This window comes from Peromyscus californicus, unplaced genomic scaffold (assembly GCF_007827085.1).
Source record: "Peromyscus californicus insignis strain IS unplaced genomic scaffold, ASM782708v3 Scaffold_10__1_contigs__length_136768540, whole genome shotgun sequence".
Lineage (NCBI taxonomy): Eukaryota > Metazoa > Chordata > Mammalia > Rodentia > Cricetidae > Peromyscus > Peromyscus californicus.
In genome coordinates, this window is record NW_026294391.1 from 91,716,644 (window position 1) to 91,743,001 (window position 26,358).

General features: G+C 40.7%; 1 protein-coding gene across 1 annotated transcript in view; it reads right to left on the minus strand.

Annotated features, from left to right (window-relative positions):
- Positions 1-26,358, minus strand: part of Gucy2f (guanylate cyclase 2F, retinal) — an 80,496-nt gene that overhangs the window by 53,355 nt on the left and 783 nt on the right. The window contains exons 2-3 of the mRNA XM_052746486.1: positions 17,510-17,811; positions 307-661 (exon numbers count right to left, since the gene is read on the minus strand). Of these exons, the coding sequence (XP_052602446.1) occupies positions 307-661; positions 17,510-17,811 (657 nt within the window). The remainder of the gene's footprint in view (positions 1-306; positions 662-17,509; positions 17,812-26,358) is intronic.

Below are 26,358 nucleotides of genomic sequence, written 5' to 3' on the forward strand. Positions count from 1 at the left end.
GTGAGGGGGCAGGAAGGTACTCTCCTTTTATTAAAATAATGTCTTTGAGAAAGACTGAGCCTTCTTTCAGAACCCGTGCTGGGTTACCTTTCAAACTGTGAATGATTCTTTAAGGCTGGGGAGTGCCTTTTGTGGTTCTGATTATTTTTAAATTAAGGAGATGGAGTCCAAGACGTTTGTGCAATCTGCAATGCAAATGTGTGACTTTGAGAGTGTTTCAATATTAAAACAGACCTTGTCTTAAGGAAGTGCCCCCTATAAGCCACACTGAACTAAACTGATGACCAGTGCGTTCCCATTCCTTACCTCCTCGGCAGATCTTCCCTTCTGCAAACCAGCATTTTGCATCTGCGCTAGTGGGTCTGCCACCAGGGAAGTGAATGGGGGTCCCTCTAAAGCGAAGCAGTTCAGTTTCCATGTCCACGGTGTAGGTGCTGCGGAGTTCCCATTCTTTCCAGTTGGTGTCCAGAATTACATACTCCGAAATTCCATTTCCATTTGAATCTGTCCTTATCAACTGGTTGAATCCATAGAACTGCATGCTTCTGGAATGCTGAACCAGGCTGGCAGCACTAGCCTGTCCATTTTCTTTCAGAGCATTATTCACGGCTTGTGCGATAAAGTAAATTGAATTGTAGATGGTTCCAAACAGCGGTGAAACCTATTTTTAAAAGTTACAATTATCTTGAGCCCTAGTCACCCTAGAGCAATTTCGGAGTATATTCCAAGCTTCTCTTCATTATTATGTGCCACACGTCTGAATGGAGCAGAGCTATGAAGACCCAGAGGGGGGGAAATATTTCTAAGGACTTGCTTGGTTTCTCCCCTGAATTTTTCTGTTTTTCCCCCAAGGCCTCCACATCTTTAAACATATCAAATATGACAATTTTACGAGCAAACCAAGTCATACATAGTATACGTTTATGCTCCTCAGCTTAAAAAAAAAAAGGTGATTTAGGGTTAAAAAGAGCACTAAACACAAGCCTGAGCTAGACAAGGGGAGTTCAAAGGAAATTTCCCAGGCTAGTTACTGGTGCCATGGTCATGGGGAAATCACTTCCTTGCACTATTAGAGTGGTAGGTGTATAAGGCAAGATTGTAAATAATGGGTCTCCACAATCCATGCCTGTGTCCTCCTGTCTGTCCCAAATGCCTCGTCTACTAGACACACGCCTCAGAGAAGTGGCTACTAGGATCCCGTTTGAAAAGCATAGCCACACACTAGACAACATGTATCTAAATCAACTAATCCCACACCCTGTGGGCTGGCAAAGTTGCAAAGCGTGCGTTGATGAGAAACCACTGTAAGTCAGTAGGTATGCTACAGAAAACTGCATGACTCCGCCTGCTACCCAGTTGTTACAAAGGCAATACGATTTGTATACTATGCCTGATATACTGCTCATTAACCTTGGAATGACTCCTGTATCTTTTATCACAAAAGGTGAAGAAAAAGGTCAAACAATCCCTGTACTCTGCAGCCTCCACAACCACGGACTTGTGGTTTCCTATAGCATTTCAAATAGATTATGGAGGTCATTTTACCAAGCTTTGAAGAAAGCTGATACTCACTGTTTTTGTATCCTAAGGTCTACAAAGCTAACCTCCTGTGACAAGCTTCATGTGAGAGAAAAAAGTATTTAAAATTAACCAAATATGCTTGTGTTGGAAATGCAGTTTAATATACAGAGCAGTATAGTAGCTAACAGAATAGTTCCATCCTTTGTTTACATAGACTATGGTCGGACGACCATGACTACATCACCTGAGGAACATCAACACCAAGCTCATAGCAACAAATTGGGATGCTAAATTTGGGAGCCAGAGATCAGAATTATGAAAAGCTTCCTAGAGGTTCTAATATATCTAAAATTAGTAAAAGCAATGGACTGTTCCTAAGGAAAGAATGTTTGGGTGCGTCACACATTACTTCACTCAGTATCTTCTATAAAGTGATAATACACAATTATGGCTACCATAACTTTTTATGTCATTTGATTAGGTATCTTCATAGGTAAAGAAGGGAGATTCAGAGATGCCAAGTGATCTGACACATTCACTCATTCAATCAGAAAATCAAGGCTAGAATACAGGGCTCCTATATCTTGGGTTAGTATTCTTGAGTGGGGGGAAAATGCTGGCTACAGTCCCTTCTGCCTCTTAACTCTCCTAAAAATTTTTGACTTTTGGCATAGTCAAGGGACTAAAGTTAGCAGGCAGCCATTTTTGTTTGGCCTACATATGAGTTCTTGTTTAGCTTTCTGTTCTCTTCATATTAGAGTGCCCCAAAGTCCGATCTTTAGCTTCCTTTCTATCTATACTCTCTCCTTTGGTGACCACTTCTGCTATTATGAATTGAAATTGCATATCTATGCCATAACTCTCAGATTCAAGGTTACAGCTCAGACCTCTCTCCTATATTCCAGACTCAAATAGTCAAGGGCTTACTTCAATAACTTTATTTGCATGTTAAATTTCAACATACCCCAAATTGATCTTCACCCCAAAACCCCTTGTATCATCTCTAATAAGTATCCCTCATTTTTTTCTGAGCAGTTACTGTATTCTTCCAATCATTTAGACTACTGAGTCTCAGTCTCCTGAATTCTGTTTTCATGAACTCTCTTCACTACCCAACCCCAACACACATCCTTCAGAAACAGATTAGAAACAGATCAAAACAAGATGTCCACCTTTAGTGAACAAGAATACACAGAGATCCTTTAGGAAGTCTTCAGTAGTCTCGTGTCCAGACTTTCTTGACAGTGGTAGCCTTTAGTATTCCTGCCAAAGCCCAACTACTTTCTGAGATATTGGTATGACACCAAGTGAAGGAAGGAAGGCGAAGTACAAAATCAATACTAGCAAAACAAAATAAAAACGAGTTTTTAAACACCCACAGGGCAGCAAGTCCCTGAAAGCAGAAAAGAATGCTAGTGTTCTGTTCTGAAAGGTATAGAGCCTTCTGGGAAAGAGACTGTATCTTTCTATCTACTACCAAAATAAAACATTGAAACTCTTTTTGAAAATCTGCCTCTGAGTTGATACACTGCACTGTTTCCTGCTAGCTAGTCTATCCTGCCTTCTGTGTTCTTAGGCAGGCCCCTGTTAGAACGGACTGACAGCAACTCTCGAAGATTACTGAGACTTGAAGCTTATTCTTTGGGAATCTCTTACCTATGCTGCACACACACACACACACACACACACACACACACACACACACACACACACACACAGAGAGAGAGAGAGAGAGAGAGAGAGAGAGAGAGAGAGAGAGAGAGAGAGAGAGAGAGAGAGAGAGGAACCTGATATAGGTGTCCTCATAGCCACAAAGTTATAATGGAGAAAGGACTTGAAGTTAAGAGAAAAGCCTAGCAGCAGTATTCTATTACAAAGGGGATCTGTCACCATTGTCCACCGTCCTTGAGAAGCCTTGGGGCTTATTTCACCCATTCCACTCCTTAGCAGTGGAAATTTCCCCTTCACATAAGTCCAAAGTCCAAAGCATGCTCTGTTAGTATCAATCACAAAAGTTCTCTAGTTGTATTTGCAGCAAATGATGAGAATAGGATGCAGAAGATGAAATAAGGGAAGACTGGCCATGCTCCACAGCCCTGTTCTGGCTTCTCACAAAACTGTAAAGAAGTGTGGTGGTTTGAAAGAGAATGTCCCTCATAGGCTCAAATGTTTAAATATTTGGTCCTGAGTTGGTGGAACTGTTTGGGAAGAATTTTGAGGTGTGGCCTTGTTGGAGTGGGTGTAGCCTTGTTCAAGAAGATGGGTCAATGGAGTTGTGCTTTGAGATTTCAAAAGCCAACACCAGGCTCAGGCTCAGTCTCAGTCTCTCTCTCTCTCTCTCTCTCTCTCTCTCTCTCTCTCTCTCTCTCTCTCTCCTCTCCTCTCCTCTCCTCCTCCGGACCATGCCCACCTGCCTGTTGCCATGTTCCCCACCATGATAGTCACAACCTCACCCTCTTAAACTGTAAGCCCCATTAAACACTTTCTTCTATAAGTTGCCTTGGTCATGGTGTTTTGTCACAGCAATAGAAGCAAGACAGAATTGGCAGGAATACCAGTCAGAGAGATGACTTTGCTGACATCACAGTCCAGAATTGGAAGACCAATGATGATCTGTGCTGCTGTTTTTGTTTACTGTGTAGGTCTGAACCTGAATAAGTGAATTGTAAACAAATGGCAATTGAAACATACCATTGATTTTTATTGCCTGACTTTAGATAACTCTATTCTAAGCCTTTTAGAACTTCTGAAGATGAGAAGAAGGCCACAGTAAGGAGCTCTGAATTTGTTCAGCAGTTTATGCTGTTAAGTTGATTATCATCATTTCAGATTTGTTGTGTTTGAGATGGCCTCAAACTTGCTTCCAAAGAACTTGGTCCTCAGAAGTGTACATTAAAACCTACTTCCTCAAAAAGTCATTACTTTAATGACAAAATGGCAACATCAGTTTTGAACATGAAGCTAGACACATGTAGAGATTTTAAAATTTTAAGTTAATTTAATTTCTGTTGTTAAAAAATGATACTTAGGCCAGGCAGTGGTGGTGTACACCTTTAATCCCAACACTAGGGAGGCAGAGGAAGGCAGATCTCTGAGTTCCAAGCCAGCCTGACCTACAGAGTGAGTTCCAGGACAGTAAGGACTACACAGAGAAACCCTGTCTCAAAACAAACAAACAAAAAATGGTACTTACAGTAATTCATGATCACAACTCTTGGACTTAGCCAAAAGCTGGATGAAAAACCATTTGTTTGGTATGATGCTCATGAACACAATACTCTTATTTTACAGAGAGTAAGGTATATAGACAACTCGCTTCAAAGTTTGGGAAATCTTTCTTTATACCCTGTCTGCTGGGCTTCTTTCTGGAATGCTCCAAGCCTAACTAGATCCCCTTCAGCTTAGCAGCCCCCTGCCAAGCACTCATATTTGGGACAATGGAAGACAATAGGTATATGGATCATTCTAGGAAACCTGGAAGATTCTCTTTGCTTAACTGTATAAGGCCACATGTGGGGAAAATATCCAAAAATGTGTGCTCCAGCAATATGACTGTAGCCAACAGAATTTCATTTAAAACAAACATCAGAGTATAATAAAAAAGGAAGAATTTAGGCATCAAAACCTAATTTCAGAAGTCTATTTTGTGCTCAAGTAGAGGTACATAGTGATAATCCTTGCTCAATCATCCTGAGACCAAATTAGGAAGTTTGTTAGTGATCTCCCACCCCTCCATCTCTCCATTCTGATTTACTGTTCTCTTCTCACAGATCCTTGTAAAGTCTTACTACCTCCAACATCCAAGGAAAACAATCCAATAAACATGTTCAGATCAAAATATTTGTCACTTGGTTCTGTTACTTCCTTTAGTAAAGAATGAGCACCAGCTATTAGCCGAATGTAATAACTTACAGTGAGCCTGATGTGTGGTTCCATGGTCAGGTTTAGCAATCTTTGGTGGAATCTCAAGACTGTCAGTTGTCTTGACATTGAGGAAACTGCTTTGAGCTTTAATTTCCTTACACATAAAATATAGATGTTAGTGTGTACTTTGTGGGTTGGCTTGAGGATGCAATGGGATCATTTATGTAAACTACTTAGTACAGAGTAAACACTAAATACACAATGCCTGCTATTGTTTATATTTATGAAGAGGAGTTCCTGTCCCTGGTAACATCATCCTGTAAATGTGGTGGTTATGCCCTTATTCCAGTCTTGAATCTATGACCAGTTGTAGTCTAAATGTCCCCAAACTTTAAAACCATTCCTTCTTACTGGGACAAAGATCTATTTATATTTTGTTTTCCATTATATCTCCTGAAGAGTTCCTGAGTTGTAGTAATAACTACTTTATTAATAATAATGGCTAACATTTATTGAGGGGTTATTAAGTGCCAGGCAAATCCATTAGTGTCTTGACTCATTTGAATCTCACAATTCTGTGAAGGGGTACCATTACTATGTGCAATTTAAAATGAGGAGAAGCTACAGAGTTTAAGTATATTCAAGGTAGCCTCTTTGAAGCTTTTAACCAATGTTCTATGTCTGAGCTCAGTAAATATGTTTAATTAATTACAGAGCTGTAGTAAACAATGCAAAGGAATATCATATGCACCCTTTTGTAAATTCTTTTGTCCTTCATGTTTTGTCCATAGCTTCCTGGTATAGGGAGAAGAAAGAACAGAACATTAGTGCTTCATAATTAGCAATATCAAAGTCTTCTGCAAACCTGAGCCAGAGACCATGAAGAGAGGAGGTAGCTGTAGGAGTAGTAACTGATTTTGCGGAGTGGAGGTCAATCAAACTAATTTATCTTCAGAGGAAAGGATTGATAAGCAGCAAGCAACTAGGCCTTCTCAGGACACTGGAGAGGGTTAGTAGTTAGGGGAGCTCAGCACTATGCTAGTGGGGGTGAGGCTGAGCATTTATGAGAGAAAAGTCTTTGGATATCTGAGGGAGGAGTACTTAGACATCTCCCTGTCCTGACATCCACTGAGAAGAGAAAAGACCTCTTAAAAAAAAAAGCACAAATGCATTATGTTGATTCACAGCAACTCCAGAAACAAAACAATGGAAACCAAGAAACTGGGAATTGAGATGGGGCACCAAAACCAGTGATGAAGTTCAAGTCTTCATGAAGCTGAGAGTGAGAATCTCAGATTCTTTCACCCCAATTTGTGCCCCGATTCTGGCAGTCAAGGTTATGAAGTCTCTATTCTGAAGACAGTCATTGACTCAAGGGTCAAAACTGCACAGATATCAACTAAAACCAACCAAGCAAGCAAACAAAATAAAATGAGACAACAGGTAGCTAGCCAACTGCTCTCTGCAGAAGCCCACTAGGCAACACACCTACCTTCAAATCTGCTGTTTTGAGCTCCATTCTTAACTATAAGCAGATGTTCAGATTGCCAGATATTCCAGCAAAACTTCTAACAGTAAATAAATGATTGAAACAAAGAAACATGAAAAATGAGGAACTAAGGGGAAAAAAACAGAAGTGAACTTCAAAGAAAATATGATATTTCCAAAAAAATAAGAACTCTCCTTGTCCTTGAGTTTCATATTCACAAATTGAACCAAATGCAGATCTCAAAAATACAACACACATATTTGCATGCATATAAATATATATTCATATATTTCCTTGTATATATACTTGAGAAGAATGTGTATATACTTGAAACTTTTTCTGTTATTCCCCATATAGTATAAGACATAAGTAGCACCTGTATTAGAAATCATAAATCATCTAAAGTTGATTCAGAGCATGTGGGAGAATGAGCATAGGCTATCTACAAATGCTATAGCACTTTATATAAAGGGCTTGAGAGTGCATGGACTTTGATATGTGGGGGAGATTCTGAAACCAATGTTCCATAAATACTGAAGGACAAATATAGTCTGTCTGTGGCGATATATTATGTACCCTAATAAATTTTGCCTGAAGATCAGAGAACAGAACAATCCACTAAATTAAAAATAGATGCCAGGAAGTGGTGACACACACCTTTAATCCTATCACTCAGGAGGCAGAGATCCATTTGGATCTCTGTGAGTTCAAAGCTACCCTGGATTACATGAGATTGATTCAATCTGGGAGAGAAAACAGAGAAACAGAGCCAGGCAATGGTGGCACACACCTTTAATCCCAGTACTTGGGAATCACATGCCTTTAATCCCATTACTAGTAATGAAGCAATATGGCTGGGCAAAGGAAGGTATATAAGGCGTGAGGAGACAGGAACTAAGCCTTTTTCAGCTGGAGACCTTTTGGGTGAGGACTCAGAGACATTCAATCAGAGGATTCATGGAGTTGGTGAGGTAACACATGGCTTGTTCCTTTGTCTCTCTGATCTCTCAGCATTTACCCCAATATCTGGCTCCAGGATTTTTATTAAAAGACCATTTTAGCAATTCGTGTTACATTTGTCCTTGATGAAACAGGACACCAATAAAATAGAGTGGACTCTTAGAAATTAAAAATTCTGTAAGTAAGCACTTTGTAAAAAGAATTGATAAAAGACTAAGAGCACAAAGTTCAAGAATTCAATAAGGTAAACTAAATCAAAGACATGGGACATATAAGAGAGTAATAAAACTATGAAAAGATCAGTCCAGCTTATAGAGCAAGCAGAGGAAATGTTTACACAAAAGATACTTGTACCTCCATGTTTATTTCAGCACTATTGAGAGTAGGCAGAAGAAGAAGGCAACCCAGATGCATCATCTCAGCAGATGAATGGCTAAAGAAAAGAAAGTATATGGAACACTCACCTGTTAAAGATAAAATGTTGTCATTTGCAGCAATATGAACTGGAAAACCTTATTTTTGGCAAAAAAAAAAGAGGCAGAAATACAAATACCATATGTCCTCACTTATTTAAGGAAAATAATAAATCAACTTGTAAGAGTACAGGGACCTCTAAAGAAAGGAAAAGACAAAAGGGGACAAATAAATGAAGAGGGAAGAGTGATGGGGAGGGAGGGGAGAAGTGTGGATGGACATCATGGATGCATGATGGATGTGTACATAGAAATACTAGCTTGAATTCGATTATTTTCAAAATATGCATTAATAATTATAATAAAAGTAGAACTAAAAACTAATCATTTAAGTATTACTTATTTATTGTTGTTTTGTGATTTTATGTATTAGTTTGTTTCAGACAGGGTCTCATGTATCTCATGCTGATCTCAAATTCTCTATGTAACCAAGAATAACTTTAAACTTCTGATCCTCCTGCCTCTACCTCCTTAAGTGCTGGGATTATTGGAATGCAGGACTGGGGGTTAAACCCAGGGCTTCTTGCATACTAGATAAGGATTCTACCAACTGAGTTATACCCCCAGTTTCTCATCACTTATTTAAATAAAAGATTTCAATACTTTTAATATAAAAGAAGCTCAATCTAGAAAATCTTCCCTACCTAATTGTCTTCCTAGAGATAATTAAGACAAAATTATTAAAAATAATATCAAGTAAATAATATAAAGAAATCTCCCAGGAAGAATGGGCTTCTAGATCAAAAAGGTCTACCAAAGGAAAAGTATAAGATGTGTTAAAGACTCATACATCATCATATTCCATAGCATAAGAAATAAAGATAAATAAAGCTGAAGACTCAGCTCAGTGGTAAAGTGGTAGGTGTGAGGCCCCAAATTCAATCCCAAGCAACTCCCCATCCCCATGAAAAGAAAGTAAACTTTAAAGGACTAAGGGAAATGATTTTTTCACCAAGACTGATACAGTAAAGATAGACTAAAGACTTTCCCAACATGCAAAACTTTAAGTATTTAGCACACATGCCCTTTTCAGAGGCTAGTAGGAGATGTGCTCAACAAAATAAGTGAGAGAACAAATCAAGAAAAACGGGAGTCATGAGAGTTATGAACTGTAGTGAATCCAGTCCAGAAGAGAGGAAATAGGAATTTGTAAGGTGAAAATGGAGAATTCAGACAAATAGTTGTGTGGCACTCTTAAAAAGCATAAGCTTAGATGGGACTAGAAGGCAAGGAGCCTCAAGGAAAACAAAGTTGATAAGGGATTTTACGGGTTTTATCATGTATAAAATTGTTTTAAGAGGATTTTACAGTCTTAGCAGGAAGCGTGGAATGACTTAGAGATGAAAATGAAAGGAAGTTTATTTTGTGTATAAGGTAAACTTGCTGGTATTGTTGGAACATATGTCCTAAAGAAACTTGTGATTTCTGCAACATCATAACTGAATGATACTGAGATGGATACTTTATTTAAAATACTGCTGAGTGTAGTAGCCACTAACAGAAGTAAGAGGATCAGGAGTCCATAGCCATCTGTCTTGGCTACATAATAAATTTAAGGTATGCTGGGATTCATGAAACCCTGTCAGAGAGACAGAGAAAGAGAGACAGAGAGAGAAACATACTTATATTTAACGAAAAAGAGTTAAATGTGACATTATCATATTGAGGATTGGAATCAGGATAAGAACGTAAAAAAAAAAGCCAGGCGGTGGTGGCGCACGCCTTTAATCCCAGCACTTAGGAGGCAGAGCCAGGTGGATCTCTGTGAGGTCGAGGCCAGCCTGATCTACAGAGTGAGTTTCAGAACAGGCACCAAAACTACACAGAGAAACCCTGTCTCAAAAAAACCAAAAATATGGGGGTGGGAGATGGCTCAACAGTTAAGAGAGCATACTGCTATTTCAGACAACCTGAGTTTGGCTTCGAGCACCCATGTCAGGTAGCCAGTAACTCCAGCCCATGGGGTCCAACTCCCTATTCTGAACTGTGTGGACTCCTGCACTCACATGTACATACTCACATACTCATAGACACACACACACACATATATATATATGATCTTTATAATAATATAGATGCCTACAAGAATAAAGCCCCTAAACCACATGATAGTAAATACTTCTGATGAAGGGGAAGATGGAAACTTAAGAACAGCCTTTTTGTTTCTATAAACATTTCAGCACTTCCTGACTTTGAAATTTACATGTATTCATCTCTTTGATAGTTTATTTGCTTGGTTTTAGTCTTTATATTTTATCTTTTAAGTGATGCAAGAAATAAATTAAGTGTATTTGAAACCTTTGCTATAGGTAATGAAGCTTATGTAGAGAAATTTCAGGTCCACTGAAAGTTATTAGGCAAAATAATATATCCACATCAAATATATTTATTTGACTTATGTGGATGTGTGTAATCTGCACGGGTAAATGTGTGTCACATGCATGTAGGAGCCCACAGAGGCCCAAAAAGGTGTCATATTCCATGAAACTGGAATTATAGATGGCTATAAGCCATCATGTGGGTTCTGGGAAACAAACCCAGGTCCTGTGCAAGAGCAGCAATGCTCTTATCTACTAAGCCATCTTTCCCACCTCTACATCCCTACTTTGTAATCAATTACATTATTTCAAGTATGAGGTATGTCTAATACACTTGCTAATCCAGAACTCATTTGTTCACTCATTATTTTTCCTCTGTGTTCATGTAAGCCTCATGTAGACATGCTAGTAAATGTCTAACAATGAATCTCTAGCTACAATAAAAGCTTCATTTGTAGTGTTTTCAAGTTCTGGTCATGTAAATGTTCTTTCCATGCCTGATTTCAAGCTACCAAAATGATGCCACTGAACATTGAACTGCTACAAGTTGCACCGATTTGGCTTTGGTGAACTGGCTCCAACATAGCACTGAGAGAAACTGTTCCTGTCTTTTCCCCTGTTTTCTCTCTCTTAATTGCAGTGCTTAGCATATGGTGACTGTTCAATAAACAGCAGTTTACCTGTTGATTGAAAAAGAATAAACAACGTAAGCCCAGATATAGACCAATGTTGAATGAATGTAATCTGTCTGAGAAAACCATTTAAAATTCTCAAAGCCAAATAATGTCGACCACTGAAAATATTGAAAGATCCTCTGCTATTAATCAGAAAACTTTGAGAGAACAAGAAGCTGTATAAAGTCATTGCTCTTTGTGACTAAAAAGGTTCCATTGTGTATCTATACTACGACTTCTTTTTTTGTTTGTTTGTTTTTGTTTTTTGAGACAGGGTTTCTCTGTGTAGCTTTGCACCTTTTCCTGGAACTCACTTGGTAGTCCAGGCTGGCCTCGAACTCACAGAGATCTGCCTGCCTCTGCCTCCCAAGTGCTGGGATTAAAGGCGTGTGCCACCACCGCCCGGCCACAACGACTTCTTTATGCATTCATCTGTTGATGGACACCTGATCCATGAAATCACGTTTACAGATTTTGTGAGAGCAGAAGGGCAACTGTCTATGGGGGACAAAGGGAATGAATGAGAGAGGGAAGGATGGGAGAGAACAAATAGCTCAAAGCTATTATATACCTGAATGTAAAGAACCTTCTGGAGCCTGATCAGACAAATTTACTTTTTTGGTTTTTTGAGATAGGGTTTCTCTGTGTAGCTTTGGAGCCTGTCCTGGAACTCACTCTGTAGGATCAGACAAAAATTTTAAATTGGATTTTAAAAATGTAAAAGCTTTTAAAAATTAGCCAGGCAGTGGTAGTGCATGCCTTTAATTCCAGCACTCAAGAGGCAGAGGCAGGTGGATCTCTGTGAGTTCGAGGCTAGCCTGGTGTACAGAGCGAGATCCAGGACAGGCACCAAAGCTACACAGAGAAACCCTGTCTTGAAAACAAATATCCAAAAAAAAAAAAGCCTTTAAAAAGTAAAACGGCCAGGCGGTGGTGGCGCACGCCTTTAATCCCAGCACTTGGGAGGCAGAGGCAGGCGGATCTTTGTGAGTTCGAGGCCAGCCTGGTCTCCAAAGCGAGTTCCAGGAAAGGCGCAAAGCTACACAGAGAAACCCTGTCTCGAAAAACCAAAAATAAATAAATAAATAAATAAAAATAAAAAAAAAAATAAAAAGTAAAACGAAGCAAATACAGATAGCTGAAGTTAGACTGTAAGATGATGCTGTGTCACCATCAATCAATACTGTCATGTCGACCCCAAAGGAGAAAAAGGAGAAATGAAGACAGGAGTGAGCCAAGCACCCAGCAATTCGGTTTATACATGCTACTTTGTTTAATCATCACAATAATCCCAGGACACAGGCCTCCCCGTTTTACAGATGGGGAAACTGAGAGTCATAAACTCCAAGCAACTTTCTCAAAACAGTAAGGATGAAATCAAGCTTTCATGTTATATATATAAATTTATTTATTTTATAATTAACTTAATTTCACCTATCAGCCACGGATTTCTCCGTCCTCCCTCCTCCCACCCTCCCCCAGCCCTCCCCCCAAATCCACCCCCTATTCTTACATCCTCCAAGGCAAGGTCTCCCCTGGGGAGTCAGCCCAGCCTGGTAGACTCAGCAGAGACAGGTCCAGTCCAGTCCCCTCCTCCCTGCACCAAGGCTGAGCAAAGTGTCCCAGCATAGGCCCCAGGCTCCATAAAGCCAGCCCATGCACCAAGGACAGGTCCTGGCTCTACTTCCCCTGCCTCCCAAACAGTTCAAGCTAATCAACTGTCTCACTTATCCAGAGGGCCTGATCCAGTTCCATGGGGGCACCTCAGCCATTGGTTCACAGTTCATGTGTTTCCACTAGTTTAGCTATTTGTCCCTGTGATTTTTCCAATCATGGTCTCAATATCTCTCGCTCATACAATCCCTCCTCTCTCTCGCTGACTGGACTCCCGGAGCTCCACCTGGGGCTCCCCATGGATCTCTGCATCCGCTTCCATCAGTCACTGGATGAGAGTTCTATCATGACAACCAGGGTGTTGGGCCATTCGATCACCAGAGCAGGTCAGCTCAGACACTCTCTCGACCATTGCCAGTAGTCTACAGTGGAGGTATCTTTGTGGATTTCTGGGGACCTCTCTAGCACTCTGCTTCATCCTATTCCCCTGGGGTCTTCATTCATCATGGTATCTCCCTCTCTGTTCTCCCACTCTGCTCCTGATCCAGCTGGTACCTCCCATCATGTTTTCATTTTTTGCTTACTTTTAACTGACATATTAAAACACAAAATTATACATGCTAATGGGATACCCAGTGATGGTTTTATACATGTTTACCTTCTATAATGTCTTAAACATTATAACATTTATGAGATAACTAACACAAATAAGGAATCATTCATATAATCTATCATTTAATAATGAAAAAAATTTTTTTTAAATTCTTTCTTCTAGCCGGGCGGTGGTGGCGCACGCCTTTAATCCCAGCACTCGGGAGGCAGAGCCAGGCAGATCTCTGTGAGTTCGAGGCCAGCCTGGTCTACAGAGCCAGATCCAGGACAGGCACCAAAACTACACAGAGAAATCCTGTTTCGGGAAAAAAAAATTCTTTCTTCTTCCTTTTTGAAAAACATGCTACAGCACGTTATCTACAGTCATCCTATTATGCAGTTTCTTACTCCTACTGAGCTGTACCTACGTCTTCCTGGATCAACCTAGAGCTAGGGTTAGACCTAAGTTTGCCTCACTCTCATTATAGTCTCTTCCAGCTTTGCCAGTTCCCTTGAAAAATACCTTTAAGAAAAGTCATTTTTTTTAATGGTGGTTTTGCTTATCAGAGACATGAGGTTAATTATCTCACCTCGTTTCTTTGCATTCTTCAGTTATACAGATTTAGCCTATGTACCTGAAAAGTGGGAGTAGAAATGCATGCAAGGAGGCTTTTTAGAAAAATAAGCTCTGTACTCTGTTGTAGCTCTCTATTTTCTTGTCTAAAGCAGAGTGCAGGCTGCCTAGCAACCAAGCTAATGGCGTCTCTTTTTTTTGGCATTAATTATCTTACATTTTGCACAAGTTCAAAGGAATTGAATCAAATAACTAGAGTGCAAGGTCTGAGTTTTTTATATCAATAGATGTGTTCGTATATATGCACAACACATACACACACACACACACACACACACACACACACACACACACACACACGCATACCTCTTCTTCCCTCAATCCAATGACTAAAGGAGAAAGATGACTTCTCAGACTGTATTTATATGATGCTGTATCATTGGCTTCAAAGGCACAAAAATTACCAACCAGAACCTTTGTGTATAACTACAACACAAAATGACTGATCTGAGCAACTCCCTTAGCAAATTCAGAGAGTCCTGTAATTCCTGACTACATTGAGCACTTGTTTTCAGGTGTTTGTATCCCCTACAAGAGAGCTTCCTAAGAGACACAGCAGTGTGTGATGCAGAGCAAATCCAGTACTATCAGTACTTTTGTGAGTCAGTTTTCTTAAAAGAAAAACAATCTGAGAAATCTTTGCTATCAAGGCAAGAAATCATATGTAATTCTAAATTTCATCTGAATCGCTTTTTCATAGAGAAACAACCAATAGTACAAAAAAATAAAAGCTGGTAAGACTCCTAGCAATAAATAGTGGAGAGGGTGCCTGGACTTACCTTCCCCTGTAATCAGATTGGTGACTACCCTAATTGTCATCGTAGAACATATATCCAAGTAACTGATGGAAGCAGATGCAGAGATCCACAGCCAAGCACTGGGCTAAGCTCCTAGACTTCAGTTGAAGAGAGGGAGGAGGGACCATATGAGCAAGGGAGAGGTCAAGATCACAATGGAAAAAACCACAGAGACAGCAGACCTGAGTTAGTGAGAGCTCATGGACTCTGGACTGACAGCTGGGGAACCTGCATGGGACCGAACTAGGCCCTCTGAATGTGGGTGACAGTTGTGTGGCTTGATCTGTTTGTGGGGCCCCTGGCAGTGGGTCCAGGCTTTATCCCAGGTGCATGAAATGGCTTTTTGCAGCCCATTCCCTATAGAGGGATGCCTTGCTCAGTCTTGATGCAGGGGGGGAGGGGCTAGGCCCTGCCTCAACTTGGTATGCCAGACTTTGTCGACTCCCCAAGGAAGGCCTTACCCTCCCTGAGAAGTGGATGGGGGACTGGATGGGGAGAAGTGGGGAGCAGAAGTAGGGTCTGTGGTTGGTATGTAAAATTTTTAAAAAATTAAATAAAAAGAAAAGAGAAGTGAAAAAAAGCTGAATTAACAGCATATCATTGGGGAATGTGAGAATTAGACACAATCTCCCTTCTTCTTTGCTAACTGAATTTTGGTTTTGTTCATACTCTGTTGGCAACTATAGACTATATCACAGTGGTCTTATTCCTCTCTCCAGATTATTGTGACAAAGAAGGTCTGGGGAAAGTCTACATGGGTAGCTTCTGAGGAATATTTTCTCAGTCTTCAACAGAGATACAAGAACAGAACATTCCTGTTTTGCATTTCTGAACATCTATACCTGTGTATAATGTCTGGAACTGTAGCAGTCATTTGGGGACCTTAAGGTGACTTGCAAAGCGCTAACAGTGAAAAACTGGATGACATTATTGATTTGCTGCGCTGATCACCACTAGAGCTCTCTGTTTCACATTTTGCAAAATAACAATTATTAAAGACAACACATGTTGAATCCTCTGTTATTTATAGTGAGAATCAATAGCATTGATATAATATCATTAATAAATTCTTGAACTTTGAAATTTATCCATATGCCGATCTAACTGCCTTTGAAAATGCTTACTGTCTGTGTCTAACTTCCAACCTATAGAAACTACCACATGGGCTGGAAGTGGGTGCACATAACTCAAGTTCTCCCATTTGGGAAATAGAAGCAAGAGGATTGCAAGTTCCAGCCCAGCATCTGCTATAATGAGGCCTTGTCAAGAAAGAAAGAAAGAAAGAAAGGAAGGAAGGAAGGAAGGAAGGAAGGAAGGAAGGAAAGAAAGATAGAGAGAGGAAAAAGGAAGGAAGGAAGGAAGAGAAAGAAGGAAGAAGGAAGGAAGGCGAAAGAAAAGAAAGAAGGAAGGAGAAAGAAAAGAAAGAAAGAGAAAGAGAGGAAGAAAGAGAAAGAAAGAAGGAAGGAAGGAGAAAGAAAAGAAAGAAAGGAAGGAAGGAGAAAGAAAAGAAAGAAAGAAAGAAAGAAAGAAAGAAAGAAAGAAAGAAAGAAAGAGAGAGAGAGAGAGAGAGAGAAAGAAAGAAAGAAAGGAAAGAAAGAAAGAAAGAAAGAAAGAAAGAAAGAAAGAAAGAAAGAAAGAAAGGAAAGAAAGAAAGAAAGAAAGAAAGAAAGAAAGAAAGAAAGAAAGAAAGAAAGAAAGAAAGAAAGAAAGAAAAGAAAGAAAGAAAGGGGGCAGGGAGGGGAAAGGCAGAAAGACAGGAAGGAAGAAAGGAAGGGAGGGAAAGAGAGGAGGGAGAGAGAGGGAGGAGATAAGGGAGGAAGGAAGGAGGGTTGGAAGGAAGGAAGTGACAGAAGCAGGGAGGGAGAGAAGGAGGGAGGGAGAAAGGAAAGGAGTGAGGGAAGAAGAGAGAGGAGAAGCTTCCATGTGTATTTCTCTAGCACAAACAGCTCCTTTGCTTTCCTGTCTTCCTCTTTCTTCTTTGCTCTCCACACACTTCTCTACTTTCTTCCCTTCCACTCCTTTTGATTTCTCCAGCCTTAAGTGACTTTAACCGTTACGTATTTTGTGTGTGTGTGTGTGTGTGTGTGTGTGTGTGTGTGTGTGTGTGTGTGTGAGTGTGTGTGTTTATAAAACCTAAATAGAACCTGCTCAATTTGTATAATGTTCCTGTTCCTTGTATATATGTTTTCAGGGCTGACCATTTGGCAATAGACAACTGACTGGTGTCCTTCCTGGGGAAGACCACATCTCCCGTTCCCAAGCTTTCCTCTGTTGCTTATAGTTATAGCCCTCTGTCTTGTCTTGCTGGTGAATTGGTTCCAAACTTGGATCACAAGAAGGACTTCTATTTTATTAGCTCCCCTTGAACAGCCCCAGCATATGTTAAAATACGTTTTGGTTTCCTAGTTTCTAGTTACCAGAGAGAAGAGAAAGCTGGTAGAATTGGGGGAATGTTGGCAGCTATTCATCTGACAGGGACTTCTCAGAATATGTGGTAAGGGGGGAAAAAGCCATTCGTTTTCTCATTTTTTTTCTATGTTCTTGGCTTATGCCAACTTGTGAGTGTGCACTTACTTGGTGTGAATCAAGCTTGTCAGGAATTTCTCCACTGGCTGCTGCTTCTGAATAGGCTTCATAGAAGGTCTTCTCATGGGAGTCCATTGTAATAGTCAACACGGCATCGTAGGCTTCCCGGAGTTTTTGATTGTTCCTCAGGACCTGGTAGGGGGTGTGCTTATAAGGTAAACTGTAGAGTAGCACATCATAGGGGACAAAGACGTAAGTCCCATCAGTCATTTTCAGATCATGAGCCAATTCCAAGAAGTGTGTCTGAGTCTCTCCCCCAATCAAGGCTGAATGCATACACATGATGATTACTGAAACCAGGGGGAAAAAAAAAGTTATGGTAGTAAAACGTAGAGGCAGAAACCAAACAAGAGAAATAAATAAATGTGTTCTAACCAATCATTTAGAAATGATTACTTTCCTATGGCCACAGGATGAACAAGAGACTGAGGTCCTAAGTTAAGGCTGAATTATGTACGGGAACTCTAAGTTGCATATAGAGGCAGGAAGGACATGTCTACAGGCTGCAGAGCCTAATTCTAAACAGGAGCAATAGTACAACCTGGGGACAGAAACTAAGAGGCCCTAAGGTTGAAAGGCCTATTGAGGTTATATGCTGATAGTGCTAAGTATAGCTGTGTACTTCTGGGTAAATGACTTTTCCTCACTCTGCCTCCAGGTGTCAACACTTCATGAAGAGGTAGCGATAATGTAAGGAGAAAACTCATGAGGTGGGTCTGGTATCTACTCTTGTATCTAAGAAGGACAGATTGGGAGAGAGGCCCATAGTCACTACTGCTTTCTGCTGTCCACTCGTTACAAACACGCACTCCAGCATATTGTGACTAATGTCCCCTGCTCCTACCACAAGCCATTATAGACCATGAATGGCACTAACACATACTCATCCGTAAACGCTACTAATATTGTGGATGATATGTTCAATTTTTTCAATCTAACTTCCCTATAATTGGAATTACTTCGCACTCAATTTAATTCTTTCTAGACTTATGAAACTACGTTGTTTGGCAAGGCTATGCTAGAATGGACTGGATTAGAGGGGGCCACGGTTGAAGAATGGCAGCTAGATCATGAGGCCGAAAGTCTTATATCCAATTTTGTCCTTGGCATGCTAAATGAGTTTAGTTTAAGCCCACTTGTGCTTCAGTGCCCACATCTTTAAAATGCAGATTCCAATGCATTTCACAGGTACATTGAGTAGTTTAATTACATAATGCCTGGCAAGTACTCTGAGCTCCTTGAAGAAAAGCAGAAGGCCTATCACCACTGGTAAATATTAATTATACATGCTTCTATGGAACCTTTAACCTCAGGAACTAAGTGTGCTTAACTGCTTTCAATGACTGGTCTTTGGCATTACCGTATTGCTACGTGTGTTTTCAAATGCTTTCTTTACACTTTCTAAATACTCCTGAAAAGTTTTGCTTTGGAACTAGAGCTGCCACTCCTCAATTATAAGCCACCCAGTAACTTTTAAAGTAGATTTTTGTTTGTTTGTTTATTTGTTTTTCAAGATAGGTTTTCTCTGCGTAGTTCTGACTATCCTGGAATTCTCTCTGTAGACCAGGCTAGCCTCAGACTCGGAAATCTGCCTGCCTCTGCCTCCTGAGTGCTGGGAGTAAAGGCATGTGGCTTAAACTGCTGGCTTAAGATGGATATTAAAGATACACACACAAAACATACATACAACTTGGCCAAACGAGTTTTTAAATGACCACTAGTTCCTGGAAAATAAATACTTTAAGAGGGTCTACGTGTATCCTAATGCTCAGACTTTCCTCTGAATGCTCTAAGGAGATCTTTGGAGTGATCTCATGAGCCACACAAAGAATTCAACTTCAGTTGTAGATAACCACACACTGTAGAATGGGAAAATATGGCACCAGAGAGGTTTGACAGGTCAAGAGTTGGGCTTAGGAAAAGAAATGAAAACTACCATCACCCTCTCTGTTTGACTACCCCATCAAACATGAATTCATTTGATCTAATCAGTCAAGTTGAAGGGGGCAGGGTGAGCTAAACCATGTGCTTTAGTTAGTGGCTAGTTCATCAGTATTCTCGGCAAGTAAGTCAGTGTTGGCATTTCTCCTGACTTGATCAAGGTTATCAAACACAGTTCCAGTTAATTCCCTTAAGGAATATTGAAGTCACTGCATGGAAAACATTAAATAGGATGAAGTATTTTGTGTTTATTAAGATACAAATATTTCAGAGCATTCAGTGGGAGCTATTATGATGTGCCATCCAGACACATCCACCTCAGGACTGACACACTCACTCCCCTAGCTGCTGAGAATGTTAGCATGTGATAGCTAATGCCTCACCAGTAATTAACCTCAGCTGAAGAGAGCCGCCTCTCACAAGGTCACATGCCTTTAGCAGTGAACTGAAGCTGGCGGGGGTTGACTCACACGGAGCCTATGGTTACATTTTCCGGACATCTGTAAGCCAGTAAACAACATGTTATTAGCTTGAAATTGGCCATAGTGAAGGTGATTTACTCTATGGAAATCAGCAAACTACAAATCAGGGCTTTCTCATTCCTGGGAAGATGCTTGCTAAAACAATTATTAGCACATTGTACCCATTCTTTCAGTCAGCCTACACCTAATGAGCAATTTACACGGAGTTGTCCCAGCTCCAGAGTACCCCTTAGGGATTGGATGAGGCCTTTGTTGTTAATTCTTCGCGCCTAATTTTCTGGCTTTCTCTTCCTCATGAGTGTTATACTTGAAAATAATCACCAATAAGCTTCATGCACTCAAAGTTACATCTGACTCCAACTCCAAAGAACCCTATACCCTAAACTGGCTTCTATCATGACATGCACAGTATTTGTTGCCTTAGTTTGTATATGACAGCTTCTTCTATGAAACTGTGGACTTCTTTGAGTCAGAGACTGGGTCCTTTTTATCTTCGCATCTGGATACACACACTCACACACACACACACACACACACACATGCACACACGCACACATACACGCTCACACATGCACACACACACACAATTGTTTAGATGAACGCTTGCATGCTAGCAAATTCCCGGGAGAAAAGAGTCTGCATTCATGTATTTTTTTAAGGGTTCCATGAGGTATGTGAGACATGGACATACTTGCATTAATAAGAAAGCAGAACAAAAGGAAGATATACTCTTTGGTAAGTAGACACTAGCAAGCTTATATTTAATGCCAAGTGCCATTATCTTACCCCTCAATCTGAATCTCTTTTTTTTCATTGCCACATATAAATGACATTTTTTTTAAAAAAAGGGGGTCCAAATTTCCAAAACTAGGAAGACCATTTAAGAGTATCTAACCCAACCTTTCCCTCTCATTTTTAGCTGAAAAAATGGAAACCTTGAGAGGGTTAATGATCTCAGGCCTCTATTTTTGCAAGGCAAGAGCTTGCCATTGAACACAATTAAAGTGGAAAGCATAAACACTGAATTCAAACAACAGCATCTTAATTTAATAGATTGAGTGCTTCATGCACAGGGATTTATGGACGCATCTGTTCTACGAGATGGTTTTCACTAAATAGCTTTTATTATCTCAAAATTACATTCATTAAAATGGGATTTGACCTCTATGTTGTTGTCAGAAAAGGATTAGTATACAGAAAACTTAAATCCTAGACAAGGTTTAGGTCAACAGGTGGTCACCAAGTAATATTAATTTGTAAGTTTCCATCTTGATTGTTAACAGTCAAGCCCTTCTATAGCCAAAACAAGGACCAGAAAACACCCCTCTGGAGATCATATCTTACAAGAATGATAGGAGCACTTTCTCTGGTACATGTGCACTCCACTTGAGCTGCCTAGCAACCAAATCTTCAGACTGTGGCGCTGCCTGGGGTAAGCTATATAGGACTCTCTCTCACCTCCCCTGTTTCTAGAAAGGACTATCATGAAAACCCAGGGAAAGCCAGTCCCTGGATTCCTCAACTCTTCTTTCTCTCCCTATAAGGAAAGTCTCTACCCACTATTTCCTTGAGATAGATGATTTGTATTCTTCAAAGGGCAAAACTTTCAGACATTGTTCTGCAGGCCTATGATCCCAGGACTAGAGAGAAGTGGGCAGGATGCTCTTGATGAAGTGTTACAGTACATGGCCAGCCTGAACTATAACAAGTTCAAGGTTAGCCTGAGATACACAGGAAGGCCTCGTCTAAAAACAACAACAACAACAAATATCCAGCAGTTCTCACTTTATCTCACAGACACACTGACTATAGAATCCTCTGTAGAGAAAACTGGGGTCTAGTTTTCACACCTTGTGAGATGGGATTGGTTCCACGAACTAGGCGTAAAGAAGCCTCTGGGACCATGCTCACGTTCGTGAGACCTCAGGGAACAGAAAGTCCCATTCTTCTGCCCTCCACCTGCATTTGGGACTTCGGTGTGCTGTTTTCTTCCCCTGCCACTCATTTTAGCCCATTTCAGTTTAATGATTTGCTAAGACTGAAGGGAGGACAGAGCCCAGGAGGGGAGAGGCAGAGAGGACAGAGTAGAGGAAGCTTAGAGGCTTCCTCTAGTGCTGGGTCTTCAATGATTTGACCATTGCTGAGAGTGGATCTGCTCATAAGGGCAAGTGGTCTTCTCACCGTTTATATTTATGCACATTTATATATTTACATTTATCTATAGGGAACTGTATACCAAAATCCCTAACAGGACTGACACCCTTTACCACAGTACGGCCAACATCACTGTCATTAGTGTTGGAAATGGGTCTTAAACCTGGCACACTTGGGAGCACTTAAAATCATTTCATCATTTCATTCTTTCCTAGAATTAAGAAAGAATAACAGAAACCAAAGGGCTGAATCACACATATCCAGAGAACACGGACTCCCCAGTGCATGTGTTTTAGGAGCATCTCTCAAGCAGAGAGGAAGCAGTGAAGTCCTTTTACAGTGATGTTAATGGGCCAGCAAGGTGAGCATCACTTGGGAACTTACTAGAAATGCATATTCTGGACCACACCCCAGCTTCTCTGAATCAGAAACTTTGGAGAAGGAACTCAGCAAAGTGTTTGAAGAAGCCCTTAGGGAAGTTCTGATGCTCACTTAGATTTGAGAGCCACTATGTCAGATAATCCTGAAGACATATACCTCAGCTGCCCCATTCACTAGCTGTGAACACCAGGCAAGTTACTTAACCTTCTGCCTCAGAGGTCTTACCCATACAAATAGAAAAAGTCATCAGCATTAGTTTATAGGGGCATTGAAAGAATCGAATGAAACAGTCCATGTAAAGTCCTTTCAAAATGCCTAGGATATAATAAATTCTCCATAAATACTAGGAATTATCAGTTATTCTTTTATGTGCAAGGATGTAATCAATGTAAAGAAGCTGGTCAGGCCCTGGCTTTGAAGACAGAAAACTGTATCTAATTTGAGGAGAACAAGAGAAGGCCATTTTGACTGCCACAAAAAAGCAATTCCCATTTGGAAAGATTTAAAGGAAACCCCAAATGGTGGACAACCAGGTAAACTCAAATTGAAAGGATTTCCAACTAAGAAGACAGGAGGGATTGAAATCATCATTTGAAAAGTCCTCTGCCTGCTCGAGGTAAGGCCTCCTGCTGGCCTTTGTAGGAATAAGAAAAGGAATCCCTCCTGGGTAGATGCAATTCCTCAGGTGCTTTGCATGGCGAGTGAATGTTCCTTTGTGCCAAGGGACAAAAATCTCCAGCAGGGCTCATGGTTGGAGGAGCAGAGAGTGGATGGAATTTAGACCCCCATATCCACTCTGCTAGGTTCCCAGGCACAGGGCCCACACAGTATTCCTGACTGCAAACTGAGGTTTTTGTCTTTGATTAACACCTCCACTTGACTTTGTTAGAAATAAAGATATGAAGATTATTGGCAATCGCTTCCAAGATTGAAAAGAAATGAGCTGATAACCTTTAAAAGGCTGAATCCCCCTACTCTGAGGCTTTATTGCCCCTATCATCTGGTGATAACAATGCCTACACCTATCTACTTGCTCTTGTGAGCATCACAGATATTGTAAACTTCGAAGAAGAAAAAAAAAACCCCAAAAGACAAAAAACTCAACTCCTGGAAAGTACTAACAAATGAGATGGTCAGTGTGTAAATACCTTGTAAAATGTAGAGCGCTGCTTACATGTAAGGTAGAATGAATAATGGTTTCTCTTGTTGTCTCTGTGACCCAACATCTAATAAAGCCTCTGCTGTTTCCCTTTCTAAAAGTCTGCATCTATATTATTGTTACTTTACTGTTTAATTGACCATTGCCTCTGTGCTGTATAAACATGATTCAGACTTGTTTCTGAGAAAGACACTTCCTCTAACTCCAGTGAAGCACACCGGTCATCCGGCCTAATTGGAAACATTCATTTATAAGAGACAGAAGTGGCATATGGACCAGAGTCTGCTCTTCTCTCCCCTCCATCCCTATTACCAGCACCCGTCCCACCAGCCACCACCACTGTCACGCAGGAGTGCCAGCACTGTTACTGTGAGCCAACCTTCCCACTATTACCAGATCTCTTCAAAGGAAGAGGTCCCTTCCCACTGTAGTCTGTGTACCATTGAGTTACTTGATCGTCCTGTGGAGAACTCCCGTCTTGGGTTACAAGGCTTGAAGCTCTTGCTTTCTCAGCCTAACAAGACCTATTTTCTCTTCTAACTCCCACTGCCACAACTCACCTACCAGTCGGCACAGACTCAAATCCCAACACTAAACTGTACCAGTTGTGGGAGCCACATACTCCTCTGCCCACTCTACAGAGATACATGCAATCACACTCAGTCTATAGCCCAGCTTACAACTCAATTTCTCTGCTTCCACACCCAATCACATCGTGACTCACGTCAGTGAGGTCCTGGGACACCTCATCTGACTTTGCTTATGTTTGTCAGAAACAGAGAAAAAGAATCCAGGAGCACAGAAATTTATCTTTACCCCCAATATTGTGTCTTTCAGAGTCGTCCTCCTCCACCACCTGCTACTGTCATCCTTCTTACAATAGGGGCTTTCATTGCTCCTTAAACAGTCTCTGTTGGGGTCTCCTCATTCTCAAAATTCCCATCCCTTTAGTGGGCCGATTCATATCGTCATCAAACAGACATTCAGACTAAACAAAGGTTAAGGCAAAGATGACTGGTCACTTCAAATGATGAACATTTATTTGCATTCTAATTACCATAAAGGTAGTGGCTCTGAAGTCTGTTTGTGCTTTAGAAGTACCTGGGAAGCTACTTAAAAGACCTTTGCTAGAGGGCCCACCACAGGCCAGTTCAATTCAAGTCTCTGGAGGTAGCTTCAGCCATTTTGAAAAGATGCCCCGGTAATTCTAGTGATCAGCTAATGCAAGAACTCTTGAAAAAAAGAGGTAGGCTTCCAATGGTAAGACAATAAGATGCATGTTTGTTATCTCTCTACCTCAAAGGAACTGGTGGTGGTTAACACTCAATACTAATTCCTCCCAGTTTGATAACAAAAGAGCCTTGGGGCCTGGATTTCTTTCACATTTCATGATCAGGACCAAAATATGAGTATAGTATTTAGAATGAGTGGGATACGACACACCCATGGAAGGTAAACTCCTAAGAGACATAGGACTTCATGAAGCTCTCTAACATACTATAAAGTTCTGACACTATATATGTTGTTTTGTTTCTAGCATGGCTCTTCTCTGGAAACAATTTTCTATCTTTAAAAATAAGTCTGTGCTCGGAAAGTACTACGTTCTGTTATGAAGTAATCAGAGCCACGCCGACTGCCTAACACTGAAGATTTTATAGACTGGAGTTTACAGACTGGAGGACTACTGTAGATCCTGGAACTAAATCTTCTGGCCTTCATCTGCCCGCAACGATCATAATTAAGGTCCAATAGTGGAGACACTTGAAATTTAAAATGGATTCTGGCTATAAGCCAGGCCTAAGATGGACCGTTCTCTAGCAAGTCCATTGTTCCGTTAAAGAAATGAATGGGGACCAGGAGTAATCCTAGAAGCAATCAGTTTGACAAGTGGTTTCTGAGCTACAGGTCCTGAAGTGATGGAGTGGCTGCAGTTTGACAATGGGCATTGTTCCCATATATCACTGCCACTTCCAGAGGAAGGTAAAGAGATTTCTTTTACAAACCAAATAAAGTGGATGGAAAAGAAAATATCAAAACCAAGTGTCAAAAATGTAAGAAAAAAAGAAAAAAGATCTGATTCTAGAGAACAAGGAAGGTTCCCTCCCCAAATCAACTCAAATCCTGTTAGTAATTGCAGCTTCCGTGAGTCAAGTCCTCTGTGGTACATTTTGCCTATTTCCTCTGCAAGAATCATTTCTGAGCACAAAGCTTCCCTTGAAATGAGAGGCATATTAACACAAAACCTGCTTTGCAATGTTTCATCATCACCTAAGTGCCCTCCATACCAATGAGCTCCATGCTGCAGGCACAAGAATCCCACTTTAGGAGAAGAGAGGTTCTAAGTAAGATGTGATGACACATCTGATACTGGGCACCTATGAAGGAACGACTCAGAAGAGTCAAAAGCAGATCTCCACTCCATGACTTAAAAAAAAAAAAACAGACAAAAATGAAAGCACACGAGTGCATCGCTGTGGTCCTCAGAACAAGGACAAGGTGTGGCTACATACTCTTGATGCCATTCTTCTACACCAGCTGCTGAGATCAGGTGCTGGTGCACAAGGGTATTTTGACCCTTCTCGAAATCCCTACTAAGTTCCTAAGATTGGCTCTGCTGAAGCCACATTCTTGGGGTTTGAGTATCTATGAGAGAAGGCATGCACATAGAGACCTAGGGAATATATGCTAGCCTAGAGTATGAAGGCAGAAACCCTTTTAGA